The 19,057-nt window shown below is 41.1% G+C and overlaps 1 protein-coding gene across 1 annotated transcript in view; it reads right to left on the bottom strand.

Moving 5' to 3' along the window:
- The window catches only part of LOC139717227 (guanine nucleotide-binding protein G(s) subunit alpha-like), a 99,071-nt gene that overhangs the window by 58,518 nt on the left and 21,496 nt on the right, over positions 1-19,057 (bottom strand). The window contains exon 5 of the mRNA XM_071628730.1: positions 2,950-3,047. Within this exon, the coding sequence (XP_071484831.1) occupies positions 2,950-3,047 (98 nt within the window). The remainder of the gene's footprint in view (positions 1-2,949; positions 3,048-19,057) is intronic.

Raw genomic sequence — 19,057 nt, 5'->3', positions numbered from 1 at the left:
ACTGCACTTAGTTTGACAAGTCTCGTTTTCCTTCAGCAATCTCTTCCTATCTCGTTGTAGCAAATGAACCAAAGTGATGTTTATTTGTATGTGGTATGACAGACAGCCGCTACCTTGCCTCACTTGGCAAGCCCAGTACTGATAAAAAGAAGGAGGCCAGGCGCAGTTGTCTTAAACATGTGTCATCATTCACATGCCATCACAAACATACATCCATACATACCTACACACACACACACACACACACACACACACACACACACAGAGTCCATAAATACACATCCCTACATTCTGCATCCACCTTCATGTTGGCCCCTCGCTAAAATTAGACACACACACTCACAGATACCAGGTATGCGTGCGCTAATAGACCCAGATGAAATTAGGGGGTCTGATGCCGTGCACAATGCTCAGAAGATGAGCTCGCTGAAAGCCCTTTCTCCCAACTTGCGGAAGGCATCACTGTTACAAACACTACCCATATTACTCCATCTCTCACACATTGCATGCCCAAGGCAAACTAGAACACACATACTCATACTCATACTCACACACACACAAACACAAACAAACAAACAAACAAACAAAAACAAACAAACAAACAAACAAATAAACAACAAAACTACTGGTATCTGGGCAACTGCAAATAATGCAAATGATACAGTGCTTGTCCAAGGGCCCTTACGGACATATCGACTTCTTGTATATTCATACGATGTATGGATTACGTATTGATAGGAGTCCATTCAGACGCAACATCCCGTTATTCGATAATCGTATGGGGAGCATTCAGACATCGTGCTCAGTTGAACTAATACATGTATGTGGGGAGCTCACATGTATGAGTCTCTCTGTTGCGCAGTACAAATTTTGTGAGGGCTTTGTGCTTCATACTCATAATTACTTTGTGCTAGACTCATCTGTAGTAGAGGTCGGGCCCTAAGCACGCATTACGAATAAACCACGCATACTTACACAACGTACAGCTGTATGGATAAGCAAGAGCTTTCAGACACACGCAAAAAAACGTTGTATGGATGTATAAATTGTAGCACAATCGTAGGAAACAATGCTCAAAACATCATTTAGAAAAACGAGCTTTACAGAAACAAAATATCAAAATGAGCGCATTCAGACGGGAAAAATGTGCTATATCCATACGTCCTATATCCATACATCGTTTATCGATACTAGTACAAGAACTCTCTCATCTGAAAGGGGGTTAAATGTTAAACGAAAACCGTCAACCACTGAAGGTCAGTCCTGGGTATATTCGGACAGGTGTCTATGGGAAATGCGTGTTATAGCAAAATCAGCTTGTTCTCAAAGGGTTAGGGGTGAAGTATCCAGAAACAATTGGCTGAATGTAACTCTACACCATTAGTAATTTCTGTAGGGACCAAAATCGACTATTTCTGCTGACAAGCAACTCAGATCTATGATGCACTGTCTATACAGTAATTTTCAACTTCTTCTGAAGGGGGGGGGGGGGGGGGGGGGGGGGGGGGGGGATGTATCTTCTACCTTTATTCAAGATCCGAGGATGCTTCTACACGTGACAGAACATGTAAAAGGACATCAGGCAAACCACAGGCTTCTACCCACGGTCCTGAGCCTGACCTAATCAAACTGCCATAGCCACATTCAGAGATGACCCTCCATCAGTGTATTTCTGTCCGATACTGTCCTCATTTTTCTCTCTTTTTCCCCTTCTTTCGAAGACCTAATTTTCTTTGGTTGTGTGACATTGCGTCAAGAGAAAAAAAAAACTGCTGTGACTACTATGTTAACTGCTTTATGCTAACCTTTCACAAAGAATAAATAACTCAACCCTCTACACAGCAACGTCAAGATGAGATGGTAAAATTGTTCTCCTGCTGGCGTGATGATTAAGCGCACCGGATTTTTCCCAAACCCGCCAGGTGCTGAAAATAGACGGCCGATGCAAGTGTTCGTTAAAAATAACATTTTCCTGCCAAATTTAGCTCTGGAAGGCTGCCAGAGGAATCAAACCCCCCTCGCACGGCAAAGAAAAACGCCAATTTGGAGCATCGTCAGAAGAGCAAACCAAGAGGTCTAGGTATACATTGTAAGCTGGAAGAAGCAAGAACAGGGTGAGTACAGTGGCATTGAGTTCTCGGAGGCACCAAGGCAAGTTCTCTAATTATAGCATGCTTTGTCTGGTACTGTCATCACAGAAACCACGGTAAACAAACAAACACACATTTCACATCCGTATCATAGTCATCTCTTCTACAAACTCCATAGTTTGTGGTAGAAGTAGTACAATGTGCATCAGAGAAACATGATTCCACAAGTCACCATTTTCTTTGCAGGAAATTTGGAAATATATACACACACACACTCACACACAACACACTCACACACACACACACACACAATAAATGTCAGTCTTGTCACCTTTATAACCAAGAACAGTTTAAGATCTAGAACATACCCAGATTGTAAAATAGCAAAGTATTTCACACTCATGGAAACACTTGTTTTGCAATGCCTGTCAACAATATCCTACATCACAGGCATGTTTCACTGAATGCTGAATATGATATTAAAAATGTTCATAGGAACGCTCCGACCTAATACGTAGTCACAAGAAATATTTCAAATGTTCGATCTATCAATATACACATAGGTATGTATGTGGATGTATGTACATTTTAATCAAGGCTTGACACTAACTTTTTCTTTTGGTAGCCCGACAATGAAATTTAGTGACCCGATCCGGCCACCAAAACATATCTTTTCTTAAAGAGTGGTGGCCCGACATCTATTTCTGATGGCCCTGGGCCACTGCTAGTGTCGATCCTTGCACACAATGTATATACATACATGTACATACATACATACGTATACATACAAGGTGTATATCAATACAAGAGAAAGAGAAGCAGAGAGGTAAAGGATTCTAATTGATAGGATAAGACTTACTATTGTGCGCTATCTATAAGTTGATACTCGTGCGACCTCTGGTAGCAGCCCTGCACCCCGGCATCTTCCCATAAATGTTTCGTGTGTTCCCAGAATTCCTGCAAAAAAATGAAACAATGAGAGAAATCAATTGCAATGATTACTGATGCGTACTATAGTTTTCTTGGTAATGGATACGAAGAAGTCAAGACGTGCACATACTACAAGCAATTACGCCTACCTGGTACCAAGGATTTGTGCTTATAAATACACGGCAACAATGCAAATCCTCCTCTGAGACAATGCACAAAATTCAAGAGAAAAATGACATATTAGCTGAAAGAAAAACAATTTACTATAAGATGCACCACGCCATACCCTGGGGTACCGTCATTGCCCGGGAAATGACATTGTATAGTGCCATCTTGTGTTCGTAAGATGTACGGTTACACACAGTCAATTTTAGCAGTCGGCGACAATGATCCTAGTACGTATTCAGCTCTGTTACGACTTTTTTTTTTACTGTAATCAGCTCTGCTACGACTTTTTTTTTACTGCAATCACAATAATAATAATTTTCATACTGTTTTCAAAACACGTTTTACAATCTTAAACAGTAATATAGAAGAAGATTATTTCAATCCACAAACTTGTCCCATGATTAATTTTTAAAATATTATTCTACATCTTCCGTGTATGGACTGGTGAGGCATAGTGCGGTGCTGCTGTCGGTGTGTGACACTGAAATCTCACTGGTGCAGTGTGTGATGAGCGCTCATGTTATGGTGCTGCTGCACTGCTGAGCTCATTGTTAAAAATCATGTTATCTAGTTTTTGGTAACCCAGGGTACGGCGATAAAAAAAGAAAAAATGATAATAAAATTAAACAAAATGGCCAATTTCTATTTGGTACTCAAGGGTACCAAAGGCCGATCATATACAGATCCATACTATTATATCAAACAATTTTCTCTGAAGTACTGATTCTGCCAAAATTCTGTTTTTCTGATCATTTAAAACAGTGATTATTACACAGAGTGTCAAAAAGTATTCACAAAAGACACACTTATGGCTAAAAAACTGCCAAACAGGATGTGACTGCATGGAACAAATTGCTGTAGAATGACCCACACTCTGTTTCCTGTCTGTACCTCTCTATCTATATGAAATATTTCTTTTAAATATGTATATTACTGGTACTTTAAAAGGGTGAAAATTGAAATTTGTGTCTTTTCTTAAGCAAAAAAACAGCTGCACACATCTGTATAATTTGTAAATGCTATTTAGCAAATTGCAAAATACAAGGCAATCTCTGTAACATATGGTGGTTCTGAAATATGACATAACTGGCATACATTTTGCTGTTTTCTTACCAATGCAAATATAGGTGACAGGGCATCTGATGCTACCCTGATACTGTATGTAAATATGAATTGATACTTTTTCTAATTTCTAGTGTCAGATCTCATGTGGGACAAATTAAACACCTGGATTTGACGGATATCACAGACAGATCAAATTTACAGTAACTTCAAGAGAGCAGAGCCTGGCAGAGTAAATGCACCACAGTGCCCTGCTTTTGCCCATAAATACAAGAATATCGCACATTACAACAGAATCCCTTTTTTGTGGGTCTCTGTGTTAAAGTGGGACACTCATTTGGGACTTCAACTTCCTCGTTTGGACTTCCTGCAAAGTGCTAAAATTAGTAGCAATATCGTTATTTATAGATTGCGCGAGAAGTGAAACAGAACCCTGGCACGCGGTAGTTTATATTACTAGCTACCACGCAAGTGATTGTTTCAGCGTCCCCAGGGTAGGATCTGTTGTCAATTATCACAAGATGCGCATTTAGATACTTAAGATTCAATTTATCATTGTTTCTATCCTATCATATTTTACATGTGCACAACCTTATCCCATCTTCCCCTCCCCCGAAAAAAAAGTCAGTCCTGTGTAAATAGGTTTTCAGTCACGATACTACATGAATAATGCAAATGGAGAAACTAAACATTATTTCCAGACTGTACATTGTATGCCTTGCATGCTTTATGTACTATGAGCACCATGTAGACCATACATGTAGCTGTACCGCTACAACGAAAACATCACTTGGCATCCCATGTCACTATCTGTAATCTTTTCTGTAGCGTGAAGTTGTTTCTAGCCAGTCAAAAGCAATGCACCATGACTGAATCAATGGACCAGTTGCAGAGAAATCAAACTTGCAGAACTTGAATTGCAACAAATCCCTGGCACAGTGTAGAGGTTCCTATGCCACACGGCAAGGCATTCTTCTCACACAAATTTCACGCAATCAATAATAATTAGAGACAAAACTTCACATGGTAACATAATGTTTGAAATTTGTTTTTTTCATCATCTTGCCTTCTTTCTTTCCTTCCTTTCTAGTATAAGTAATGCAGAACAAGAGTTGTGTTGAGATACTGTAAAAACAACGCTGCACACTGGCACTGGTCCGACAGTCCCTGACCAGTAAAAATCACTGTTGGACCAGTAAAAAATGGAAAAACTGGGTACCTACTGGTCCGACAGACATGTCGGACCAGTAGTAAAAATGGATTGGTATGCAGCCCTGCTGTAAAACATGATATATTCACGGCCTGAAAATTTTGCGAATTGGAGCCGACGAACTTTCTTGTGGCATGAAATTTTTCACGCATTGCCACTGGTGTCCAATGCATATTGTGTAGGCAAGAAATTTCGCGTGCATTTTAATTTCGCGAATGTTGGCACTTGCAAAATTCGTGAAATTAAAATGCATGCAAACATTCCTCGTTTTACAGTCACAAAAAAGCCCCCTGACTTCAACTTTGACACCAGAAAATTGAATGCTTGCAACCATTTCAAAGGGTGTGTACAGTTCTGGTTGAGGGGAGGATTAAGCTTTTAACGTTTTGCGAGATATTCTAAAACCACTCTATGAGATGTCAAAGAGCATGCAATTCTAAGGGGTATCAAAAGTTTATTTGATTTACAAATTGTAAATCGGTTTTTAAATGGCTGAGATATCCAAAGACAAGGTGAAACAAAGAGATCCTAATAAAGTTGTGGCCTGTCGCCTTTTATTATTATCACTTTTTTGGATATCTCAGCCATTTGAAAACCCATTTTCATCCAATAAACATTGAATCCTTCTTAAAATTACATGCTCTTTCATATTTTATAAGAGGTTTCTCATTATCTCACTTCAGATTGTTTAAAACATGAATCCCGACCTCAACCAGTACTGTACAGTCCCTTTAAGCAATTTCTCCTCATACACCAGTTTCCATACTTACATACTTCTTTGGAGCAATTATTCATAGCAGCCAAAAGGACTTGCCTTCATTGCATCAAAACCCTATGGACCCAACAATCAAATATGAATAGGTCAAATTAATTCCATTTACTAATACACCCAGGAGAGTCTGGTGCAGTCAACAGCTAATCGCTAGGTCAGAACACTTTCAAACATTTGAACATTTCTCTATTCTTACAAATATTCTCTTCTATTGTCATACACAAGATAATTACAGATACATTATCTGAAATTACATGTACAACAGCTGAAAAAAAAACTTTCAAGCTTTCTTGAGAGAAGCAGAAGAGAATATTCCCACAAAATCTTGTTCAAAAAGCTTTTAAAATCAAACTCCCCGACAGTTAGAGAAAATGTGCCATTTGCCATATAATATAAAAAAATACTGTGAATTAAACTCTAGGGCAGTGCTTCTTTGGGTGTTGCTTATAAGCTCATATTTCCTATGAAGACACCTAGCCACCCACATTAGTGGTATGCTACCCTTGAGAACAGCTTATCAATGCACTGCAAAAATCAACTCTTCATTAAAGGACAAGTTCACCTTCATAAACATAAGGATTGAGAAAATGCAACAATATTAGTAGAACACATCAGTGAAAGTTTTAGGAAAATTGGACAATCGATGCAAAAGTTATGAATTTTTTAAATTTTTGCGTTGGAACCGCTGGATGAGGAGACTACTACAGCTTGTGAGTCATATGCGTACAACAGTATAAAGGAAATATAAAAGAAAATTCAACATATTTTCACTTTTTTCGCATAATAAAAAAGCAATTGACTTGCCTCTTTCTAAAGGCAGGGGGAATAATATTACCCATAACATTTATCGGTAACGAGTCAGGGGAATGTGTACTTTTTTCAAAAGATGGAATTTTGTGAAATTCTCTTTATATTTTCCTTATATTGTTGTACGCATGTGACATCTAAGTTATTCATACACTGCAGTAGTCTTCTCATCCAGCGGGTACTGCACAAAAACTTCAAAAATTCATAACTTTTGAACGGATTGTCTGATTTTCCTCAAACTTTCAATGATGTGTTCTACTAATATTGCTACATTCTCTCAATCCTTATGTTTATGAAGGTGAACTTGTCCTTTAAGTTCCTCACATGAGACATTACATAACTCTCTTTTGTACAAATTTCAAACTATGGCTTCCTACCAGAGAAATTGCATAAGAAGCGCAACGTTTGCATGTTTTATTTCGGCACTAAATATTTCCCCACTGCAAAAATTTTCACTTTTACAGCATCATCGACAGGAAGCTCTATTTAAGCAGGGAACATGTGACATCAAACTCAGACTGCATGAAATGATACCCTTTGTATTCTGAGTTTTGTCTTCTCTGTCAGGAATAAAACATGCTTAAGCTGATTATCGACCTCTTTTCTTTCTTTCTTTTCACTGATAGATAAACACAAGACAGCAAGGCAGACGCACACAGGAATCTGCACGACACACACCCCTTGTTCAGACGCAAGCCAGTTTATACCAAAACTCGATAAAGAAGCGATGTGTAAAGAATCGTCATACAGCCGACAGACCATTCAGATGCTAATTTCGACCATTCTGGAAAATGTCGTATAGATGTACAGTTTCTCACTACGTATGCTGTTATGGTCATGAGTGACAGGTAATAGGGTCACCTTTCGTGCGCTCTCCCATTAAGCCCCGCCCAGTTATACCGTTCTATGGTTGCCATATGTTCAGACACACAATGGACACGATGGAATGCTGATTTGTTATCGAGTTCTCATTCGAAACGATGCGCTGACCGTCTTTTCGCTATACGTCGTTTTGTTATGCGTAGTTTTGTTATGCGTTGTTTCGTTAGTCAGTGTTCAGACGTATAAATTCATCGTAAGGCTATACTGCTTTGGTATAGCTATACCTTTCTAGTATAAATTTTTTTGTGTCTGAACACCCTGACAGATGTACTTCTTGTGTATGCTGCATGTTTTTCTTTTCTATTAAAGGGGAAGGCTAGTAACTGATCAGTGGGAATCAGTGGAAATGCTGGGAGATAATTGTTCCAATCCTTATGGGATTCATTCAAGAGTTCATTGTATATCTATTGTTGTGTGAAAATGATTTGCTTCAGAACGGTTTCATATTCAAGTAATGTGCAGATTAATGCTCCGTCACTGACCAGGGACGCTAACCTGGAAGCATTAAACTGCACATTACTTGAATATGAGACCATTCTGAATCAAATCATTTTCACACAACAATAGATATACAATGAACTCTTGAATGAATCCCATAAGGATTGGAACAATCATCTCCCAGCATTTCCACTGATTCCCACTGATCAGTTACTAGCCTTCCCCTTTAAAGTGAGATTTTGTTTGCGAGGCATGTCACCCTGCCATTCTCATACCCACATTCACTAATCTATCTTTGCATGCAGTCACACTCTGAGAAACTCACAAATTGCACTATGAGAAAAGTAGGCATGCCAGTTTTTCTTTTTCGTCTGTTAAAAACATGCTGAGTGTCGGTTGCAGTCTTGAGTGACGACGGTATTCAAATGAACTCTTTGAGTTATCATCGTGCTTGCTCCCAACTTTCGCGATTTTAGAAATTCATGACAAACTTCACACAAATGCAGGGGACGGGGAAGTGAGGGAGAGTTTACATGCATACCTGTCGAGAGTTGAAAGGCTTGCTATCAAATGGGGCACTTTTGAATTTCATGTACACTGTACAATCTTCCCCAGATGATTGATCCAAGGCTTTCCTATCTTGAGACACCCAATGAATGTGAAATGAATAGCAGCCACAGAATCATAAGATTGGTATGAAACTGATGATATATGAATAGCTCCTCAATAATCTGTGCAACGGGATCATAGGTAATGAATACACATGAAAGTTTCCATTTATCAGCATCCTTCTCTTCAAATTACAGAAGACATCTTTCCTATTTTATTCAAAATAAGAAGGCTACTTTACTCTGAAATATGAAATATTTTATTTCTAAAACCAGCATACGTTGTAGGTTATATGTCAATCTGTGCTATGGATTTGAACAGAAATTGGGTGGGTCTTTGCAGGGAAACTGCTGGCTGGAAACACCACCACGTCATGCCCCTAGTGACAGGCCATTGCCAGTCATTTCATGGGTTTTGCTTTTTAAACTTTGTCACAAATGTACACACTAGTAGTTATGTACAGGTATGATGTACTGCATGCATGATTGTTTTAATGTGTATGTACACAGGTTGACCAGATTAATGGAGAACATTCTATGTGGTATAGATATAGTACATACAGGCTGACCAGATCAGTGGAGAATTTTCTAGGTGGTATACAATGTAACTACACAGTACATGCATGTAACAGGAAATACATTATAACTCACTCAATCTAGAATGATTTCACCCTTTCCAGAATTTTCTGGGAAGTGCTTACATATTTGGCTGAGTGAGGCACTGTCCCTGTAGCCCAATGTGATTGGTAGTTATTCTTGGTAATGATGTTTTGTACATAGTTAGGCAGTGAGTCATCCAGGTTTCCTGGAACTTGGACTGGCTAGTAGGTTGGAGAGAGTTATAGAATGTGCTAGAAGGGGGTGAATGGATAGTATATAAGCCAGAGGAATTCTGCAGTAGGCAGAGTACCCAACACCTCTGCTCTGAGAGTTACGTCACTTCTGGCTCTGAAGCGACTTGATATAGTCAGTCCTGTGTTACCTGCTGACCTGTTATGTTTGTGGAGATAAGGCCTGGGAGACATTTTTGCCTGCAGAGAATTAATGTGCCTTCATTGGACTCCATATTTTAATGTCAATGGACATTGCTACGGCAAAGCTGTGACGGGCTGGATTCATAGCTGGACAATATAAAGTAAATCATCATTCAACGCATCAACTGGACGTGGTCGTCACAACGTTTGGACTCTGCACGTTTCGCCGTGGACGTATATCGTGGATTTTACCCCGGATCTATACCGTGGACTATCGTAACCTGCGCCTCTGGAGTTACGTCGGAGGAATCATTCATCGGTGCGTCAAGGATCATTCGTCTGTGCATCGAACATCGTATTTGGACATTTTCAAAGGATTATTTAATACGTGTAAGTGATTCCACTACCGATTTATAACCGCTTTTATTGATCATTGTTGTATTGATGTGACGCCGATTACCAGTCTGTACCCACAATATCACTGTTAATAAACCGCCTGAACATCAGTTGATTGTTTCTTTGTGCGATCATTCTCAGAGTGATTTTGGTCGTAACAAAATTGGGGGCTTGTCCGGGAATTGGATTTTAAGTCAAAACTTAGAATTTGGAACGTTCCGGAATCCAGAATATTGGTATAGACAAAATACCAGTTGAGTTGGTTGTTCAATTGTATATTGTGTGTTACACATTGTGACAATGTCAATCAGTACAATGGATGTTCAGGCATTTGTTCAGAGGACAGATTTGTCGCTCAAAGATTTGCAAAGGTTACGCAAATGTGATTTGACTGCTATTGCACAGCATTTAAACGTAGATGTTCCACAAGGTGCAAGAAAGGCAGAGATTCTTGACTTAGTAGCTGGTCACATGGAGCTCAAAGAAGAAACTCATACTCCTGATCAAGCTCAAATTTCAGATCAGACACGGCTTGAGCTTGCTAAATTGCAAATGAAGGAGAAAGAAATGGAAATGGAGAAAGAGAAGATGAGATTAGAAATTGAAAGAGAAATTGAAATGAAGAAACTTGAGCAACAACTGAAATTGCGTGAGATGGAATTGGCTCATGCACAGACTGTAAGAACTCAGGAAAGGGCTCCCTCTGAATTTGATTTGGCCAAGAACATTCGATTGGTGCCAAAGTTTGAAGAAAACAGAGTTGATGCATATTTTGTGTCATTTGAGAAGGTGGCTAACAGTTTGAACTGGCCACAGGAATTTTGGCCCTTGCTCCTTCAAAGTGTGTTTGTCGGCAAAGCAGCCGATGTGTACTCATCTCTCTCTGAAGAGCAATCACGTGACTATGCTACAGTCAAGAAAGCAGTGTTGAATGCTTATGAATTGGTGCCAGAGGCGTACAGACATAAGTTCAGAAATTCGTACCGCAAACCAGGCCAGACACATGTTGAGTTTGCTCGTGAAAAAGAAATGATGTTTGATAGGTGGTACAGATCCCTGAAAGTGGATCAGGACTTTGATAACCTACGTGAGGTTGTTCTCTTGGAAGAATTCAAAAAGAGTGTTGCTTTCAGTGTGAGGTCGCATTTGGATGATCACAAAGTGACAAGTTTGCATAAAGCAGCCTTGATGGCTGATGAGTATGAGCTGACCCACAGAAATGACAACAGACCACCTTTCAGGAATTTCTCTGGAAATAAGAGAGACAAAAATCAGTCGAGCAGTCCAAAGAATGCTGGTTCTGAAAAAGGCACGAGTTCTGAAACTTCATCGGCACCAAAGCCTCAATCTGACAAAGGGTCCAGTACAAGTGCAAATGTCATCAAATGTTTTCACTGTAACAAGACAGGGCACGTAAAGTCACAGTGTTGGAAGTTGCAAAACAAAACAAAGAAGGACTTGGGATTTGTCATGTCAAAAAGTGTCCTACCCGAAAACAGTGTCCCGTTCAGTAAAACACAGGCCATTGAAAGTCAATCTCCCAAATTCAAAGATAGGCTGAAGCAGGTGGATGAGAGCTATCGTAGCTTTTTGTTTGATGGTGAGGTGACCCCATGTACTTCTGGTGAGGCAGGTAAGCCAGTGGTCATCCTGCGGGATACGGGGGCCTCTCAGTCGTTGATGGTGGGTGGTGGTATGACTTTTCCACCAGATAGTGCAGTGAATGCAAAAGTATTGATTCAGACTGTTGATGGCAGTTATATGTCAGTGCCACTGTATAGAGTGGATTTGAAGTGTGACCTAGTTTCTGGTCCTGTTACTGTTGGAGTTGTTCCTGAGTTGCCCATGGCAGGCATTGACTTCTTGTTGGGGAATGACTTGGCTGGGGACAAGGTGGTTGCGTCTCCAGTTGTTTCGGATAAACCAGTGGTGGTTGCTGAAACTGAGCAGTTGCAGGAGGAGTTTCCTGGGATTTTCCCAGATTGTGTTGTGACTAGGTCTCAGGCTCGTAGAGCTGTTCAAGATGATGCGGATTCTGTTGATGTGGAGGAGAATTCCGGTGTTTGGTTGGCAGAAACCTTTTTCAAGGATTTGAATGATGGGGTTGCTGTATTAGGCTCCAAGGCTAACAGTGATGGGCTGTTTAGCAAGTCTTCCTTGGTTGAAGCACAGCAGGCAGACTCTGAGTTGAAAGGCTTGTCTCAGACGGCGTGTTCTGAGGCTGAGGCTGAAAAGGTCCCTGAGTGCTATTATGTCAAAGATGGCATTTTGATGAGGAAGTGGAGACCTCCCCATAGGCCAGCTGATGAGGATTGGACGGTGGTCCGTCAAGTTGTTGTCCCTCCCTGTTACCGCGGTGAGATCTTGAGGATTGCTCACGAGTTACCTGTTGGCGGCCATTTAGGCGTCAGAAAGACAAAGGATCGGATCATGAGGCATTTCTATTGGCCAGGGTTGAATGTGGATGTGGCTGAGTTTTGCAAGACTTGTCACACATGTCAGGTGGCTGGTAAACCACAACATTCAGTGAAGCCGGCGCCATTGATTCCGATACCTGCGTTTGAAGAACCATTCAGTCGGGTTCTAGTCGACTGTGTTGGACCTTTGCCTAGGACTAGGTCGGGTCACAAGTACCTCTTGACAATCATGGATATGTCTACACGGTTTCCAGAGGCTATCCCATTGAGAAATATCACTGCTAAGACTGTGGTAGATGCTCTAGTGCAGTTTTTCACTAGGTATGGGTTGCCCAAGGAAGTGCAGTCTGACCAAGGGTCAAATTTCATGTCAGGCATATTTCAAGAGGTGATGTATCGTTTGGGTGTGAAGCAGCTGAAGTCGTCAGCTTATCATCCCCAGTCCCAAGGTGCGTTGGAGCGCTACCACCAGACCCTAAAGACAATGATTAGGGCGTTCTGTGAGGAGTATCCCGAGGATTGGGATAAGGGCATCCCTTTCCTACTGTTCGCAACGAGGGACTCCCCAAATGAGTCGACGGGTTTCAGCCCATTTGAGTTGGTGTACGGTCATGAAGTTAGGGGCCCACTGAAGCTCATCAAAGAGAAATTCATGACTGAGGATGATGAGGTCCACCTACTTGACTATGTGTCAAAGTTTCGTGAAAGGCTTTCAAAGGCTTGTGAGGTAGCTAGGGAACACTTGAAAGTGTCACAAGACTCTATGAAGAGAAAGGCAGACAAAAATGCCAAAACACGAACCTTCAAACCAGGTGACAAAGTTCTTGTACTGCTGCCCATACAAGGTGAACCACTGAAAGCCAAGTTCAGTGGCCCGTACTATGTCAAAAAGAAACTCAATGATGTGAACTATGTGATCAGTACGCCAGACAGACGAAAAGATCAGAGGGTGTGTCATGTAAACATGCTGAAAGAGTACTATGAGAGAAAGGCTAGTCAGCCGGTAGGCGTAGCTCAGGTGGTAGAAGAAGAAGTAGATGAAGAGGGAGAAGCTCAAGATGAGAATGGAAGTGAGCCCTCTAGTGCCAGGTTGTCTAACTCAGAGATGTTAGGGAAAGTAGATGAGGCACTGAACTACCTACCTGAAAATCAGAGGAAAGATGTGACTAGTCTGTTACATGAGTACAAAGAACTGTGTAAAGACAAACCAGGTTGCACCCCTCTGGCTGTACACGATGTTGATGTGGGAGATGCTGACCCTATCAAGCAAAACCCTTACAGGTTAAACCCGAGCAAACTGCAAAAAGTAAGGGAAGAGGTTCAGTACATGCTAGACAATGACATAATAGAACCGAGTAAAAGCAGTTGGAGCTCCCCAATTGTCATGGTGCCCAAACCAGATGGGTCTCAAAGATTCTGTATAGATTACCGAAAGGTGAATGCCGTGACGAAAACAGATTCTTTCCCAATTCCCAGACTAGAAGACTGCATTGACAGGGTCGGAAATTCTGCATATGTCAGCAAAATAGACCTTCTAAAGGGATACTGGCAAGTGCCCTTGACCGACAAAGCCAGAGAGATTTCTGCCTTTGCTACACCAGATGGCTTGTTCCAATGCAAAGTAATGCCATTCGGCATGAAAAATGCTCCAGCCACCTTCCAACGGCTGACAAACCAAATCATTACCGGACTTGACAACTGTGTAGTATACATTGATGACATCCTAGTGTACAGTGACACGTGGGAGGAGCACATTACACACTTGCGGCAACTTTTTGATCGACTCAAGGAGGCCGGATTGGTGATTAATCTGGCAAAGAGTGAATTTGCAAAGGCCAAAGTGGTGTATCTCGGGCATGTAGTCGGTCAGGGACAAGTATTGCCAAGAGAAGCCAAGGTAGAGGCTATACTAGGCTTTCCCATCCCCCAATCCAAGAAGGAGTTGCTCAGATTTCTGGGCATGGCTGGTTTCTACAGGAAATTTGTACCGAATTTCAGCACTGTAGTCACCCCCCTAACAAACCTGCTGAAGGGCAAGGCGAAGTACACGTGGACTGATGAGTGTCTAAGAGCCTTCGAGAAACTAAAGGCAGTCCTTGCTAATGAGCCTGTTTTGGCAGCTCCTGACTTCGCAAAGCCATTCAAGGTGGCAATAGATGCTAGCGATGTAGGAGTGGGAGCGGTTTTGCTCCAAGAAGATGAAGAAGGCACTGAACGGCCAGTTAGCTACTTCTCCAAAAAACTGAATGCATACCAGAAGAAGTACTCCACAATTGAGAAGGAGGCTCTGAGTCTCATCCTTGCCCTCCAGCAATACGAAGTGTACTTGACAAATAGCAAAGGGGAGATCACGGTCTATACTGACCACAACCCCTTGGTCTTTTTAGACCGGTTCAAAATGAAGAACAACAGGTTGTTCAGATGGAGCATGATGACGCAGCCATATGCACTCAAAATCAAACATGTGGCAGGCAAAAACAATGTAATTGCCGACGCTCTGTCAAGAGTGTAACTTGAAGAGAGTATCAAAGGTGAAAAGTTTTCACCGCGTATCATTTCCAGTGTATGTGTTTAGCATATTCATTAATGTGTGCAAAACAGTTTGATATGATTGTATAAGCTCCGGGAATCTAAGCAATATCATTGTAAATAGTATCCATGAAAAGAGAACATGGAATTAATACAGCTATCCAAAAGGCATGTGATAGTATGTGTTTATTGTTGCTTGACTTGGACTTTATTTCACATTCGTTGCAAATAACAATGAGAAATTGTGAAGGTAAAAGAAACCCTTGCTACAGCAAGGCTTTCTTTTTCCCATGGGGGATGGTGTCACAAATGTACACACTAGTAGTTATGTACAGGTATGATGTACTGCATGCATGATTGTTTTAATGTGTATGTACACAGGTTGACCAGATTAATGGAGAACATTCTATGTGGTATAGATATAGTACATACAGGCTGACCAGATCAGTGGAGAATTTTCTAGGTGGTATACAATGTAACTACACAGTACATGCATGTAACAGGAAATACATTATAACTCACTCAATCTAGAATGATTTCACCCTTTCCAGAATTTTCTGGGAAGTGCTTACATATTTGGCTGAGTGAGGCACTGTCCCTGTAGCCCAATGTGATTGGTAGTTATTCTTGGTAATGATGTTTTGTACATAGTTAGGCAGTGAGTCATCCAGGTTTCCTGGAACTTGGACTGGCTAGTAGGTTGGAGAGAGTTATAGAATGTGCTAGAAGGGGGTGAATGGATAGTATATAAGCCAGAGGAATTCTGCAGTAGGCAGAGTACCCAACACCTCTGCTCTGAGAGTTACGTCACTTCTGGCTCTGAAGCGACTTGATATAGTCAGTCCTGTGTTACCTGCTGACCTGTTATGTTTGTGGAGATAAGGCCTGGGAGACATTTTTGCCTGCAGAGAATTAATGTGCCTTCATTGGACTCCATATTTTAATGTCAATGGACATTGCTACGGCAAAGCTGTGACGGGCTGGATTCATAGCTGGACAATATAAAGTAAATCATCATTCAACGCATCAACTGGACGTGGTCGTCACAACGTTTGGACTCTGCACGTTTCGCCGTGGACGTATATCGTGGATTTTACCCCGGATCTATACCGTGGACTATCGTAACCTGCGCCTCTGGAGTTACGTCGGAGGAATCATTCATCGGTGCGTCAAGGATCATTCGTCTGTGCATCGAACATCGTATTTGGACATTTTCAAAGGATTATTTAATACGTGTAAGTGATTCCACTACCGATTTATAACCGCTTTTATTGATCATTGTTGTATTGATGTGACGCCGATTACCAGTCTGTACCCACAATATCACTGTTAATAAACCGCCTGAACATCAGTTGATTGTTTCTTTGTGCGATCATTCTCAGAGTGATTTTGGTCGTAACAACTTGTTGAGACTTCAATCCAATTCACTTTCTGATTTGAAATGCAATTTCTACTATCGCGGTCACTAGAATCACACACACTTTCTTGATGTCTTCAGTAATGAAGGCCATCCGACAGAGGTCCTTAATGTAAGTTAAACAAGCCAGGAAGAAATGAAAAATTGAAGTCCTGTAAACCTGTATGTACACTTTCCCCACATTAATGGAATTTCTATGGCTTCAGCTGAGTACTCAAATTTACATGGAAGTGGGGAAACAAATCAATGCAGTTGGCTTGCAATGAAGGTGATCTCGGATGAATCACAGTTTACAGAAAACACAACCTCTGAGCACTAGCCATTCTGTCCTTCCTTACGTCCTCTTCAATGTCTTGACCTTTTTCCACTTCTACAGATTCTGTTTATTTCCTCTGTCTGTCAATTTCTGCTCCAAATAACTGTTAAACTTCAATTTTACTTTTTACCCATCTAGGGCAGACTCTGACACAATTCCTTTTGAGTTTTTCTTTTAATTTTACATTCACATAGGCAGTGAAATTCAAATTGCACTTTCTTCTTCTTCTTTTAATGATAATGGCAATAGTTAGACAAAGCACTACATTTGTATGTGTATCTTTTCTCCAACTCCTCACAAGACCAACCAAAACTGGGGTTGGTGATTGAAGGCTACTACAGCTATCAAGGAAAATCACGTCCATTGCATTGCTAGCCCACTCTTCAGCACCCTTGACATTTGAATGGGGCAGCTCCTGAATAGCACCTCGCCCACTGCCCATCCGCATTATTTGATATTTAGACATCAGGAGCTGGGACCCTATTTACAGCAGGCTTGAGGCCGGCCCAAAGTTTGGCGTAAATGCACTGAATGACGCAGGCTTGCATCTGATCCCTAAAGGGACAGTCTGCAGATGGTGGCCTAAATGCAGCATTACTGGAAGAATAGTGCAAAATTAAAGGCAAAACATAGCTCTCATAGGCCTGCAGAAACTATTGAATTTTATTCTACAATGTAGGCATTTATATGCAAAATGAAATGTGTGATATAACGCTGAGAAAACACAATTTCAGATGGGTAATGACGAAAATGCAAATTACCCAAAAATGTACTACAGAAGTACTGCAGTCTCCGAGCATACCCGATCGTGATTGCTACCGGTATGTGATGTTTTATATTTGATCACATCGATTGTAATACATCAGGCCATAGCAGTATCTTTCGTACGAGAGGGAATCTCAAGCAACAGCCTCTTAGCTGCACATGATTCAATATCACTGCTAGGACAAAATCCCATCATCACATACTTGTACTTCTAATGTTCTACCAACCCACTGCTGAATGGGAAGGGCACTTAAGGAGCAAAACTCGTGCACTACGATTGAAATTATTTTACACTTATGATTTCAAAATGTTCAAAAACAACTCGTCAACCTAGCAAATCACATCAGTCTGATAAGTTTCTTGATAGACCCTTTCAATATATTGCAAGCAAATTCCATATGGCAGATTTGAAAATTATTTTTAAGCCCTTCTGAGAACTATGTCTTACTTTTAAGTTTGGATAAAGTCATCGACTCCATGGACTCAAAATACACATTTTAGGTTCATAGTGTAAACATTTCTTGAGAGCTGCACTGAAATGAAAACAAAAAAAAGGGGGGGGGGCTGCATCACTATCACTGTACAGGTCATTCTAGAAATGACAAAAGTGAAGATTGGAAAACAACAACATGATGCATTAAGATCCAAGATGCTCACGACCCCATCATAGGCGGACCATGCCTAAATTTGGAAATCATGACAGAGAATTTCAAAGCAATGTGACTATTTTTGTCTGCAGATCTTGCAATTCACGGCCCATCCATGTTGTAATCGATGTGATGACTTTGCATGGCTTCTGTTTACATGCAAAGCACTCATGGTGTAAACATCAACAACCCGCTTGCAGTCTTTGTTGTTTAATTGTATCTTTAGATTTTTATGTTTGTGGCCCAACATAAGGAGTAAACACATCAGGATGTAAGGTCCATGCGAACAACAGGAGCAAATGCCTGTGAACTCGTTACAGCTACCCTTGAGCTTTTTAATAATACTGTAAACGTCAATATTTTCGCGCGATTAATTTTTCGCGCTGAGCGGCTCGAAAACGTATTCGCGGGTTCTTAAATTCGCGCTCCGCAGCAGGTTACTTTACTGTAGTACACATTCACTGCTTTCATCCAAAGCCTCTGCTACATATCTTGCTATGCCAGCGTACGACAAACGACGTAGCGAGCGGCTCGACTGCGAGTACAAGCACTCAAATACGTAGTACAGCTGTGAATGTAGTACCGTAGTCACGGGGGAATGTAGCATCGGTGCGTGCGGTGCGCACATG

Source organism: Diadema antillarum, unplaced genomic scaffold (genome assembly GCF_040938485.1).
Source record: "Diadema antillarum isolate AM-2024a unplaced genomic scaffold, OU_Dant_1.0 scf00000072, whole genome shotgun sequence".
Lineage (NCBI taxonomy): Eukaryota > Metazoa > Echinodermata > Echinoidea > Diadematoida > Diadematidae > Diadema > Diadema antillarum.
This window is presented reverse-complemented; position numbering and strand designations above follow the sequence as displayed.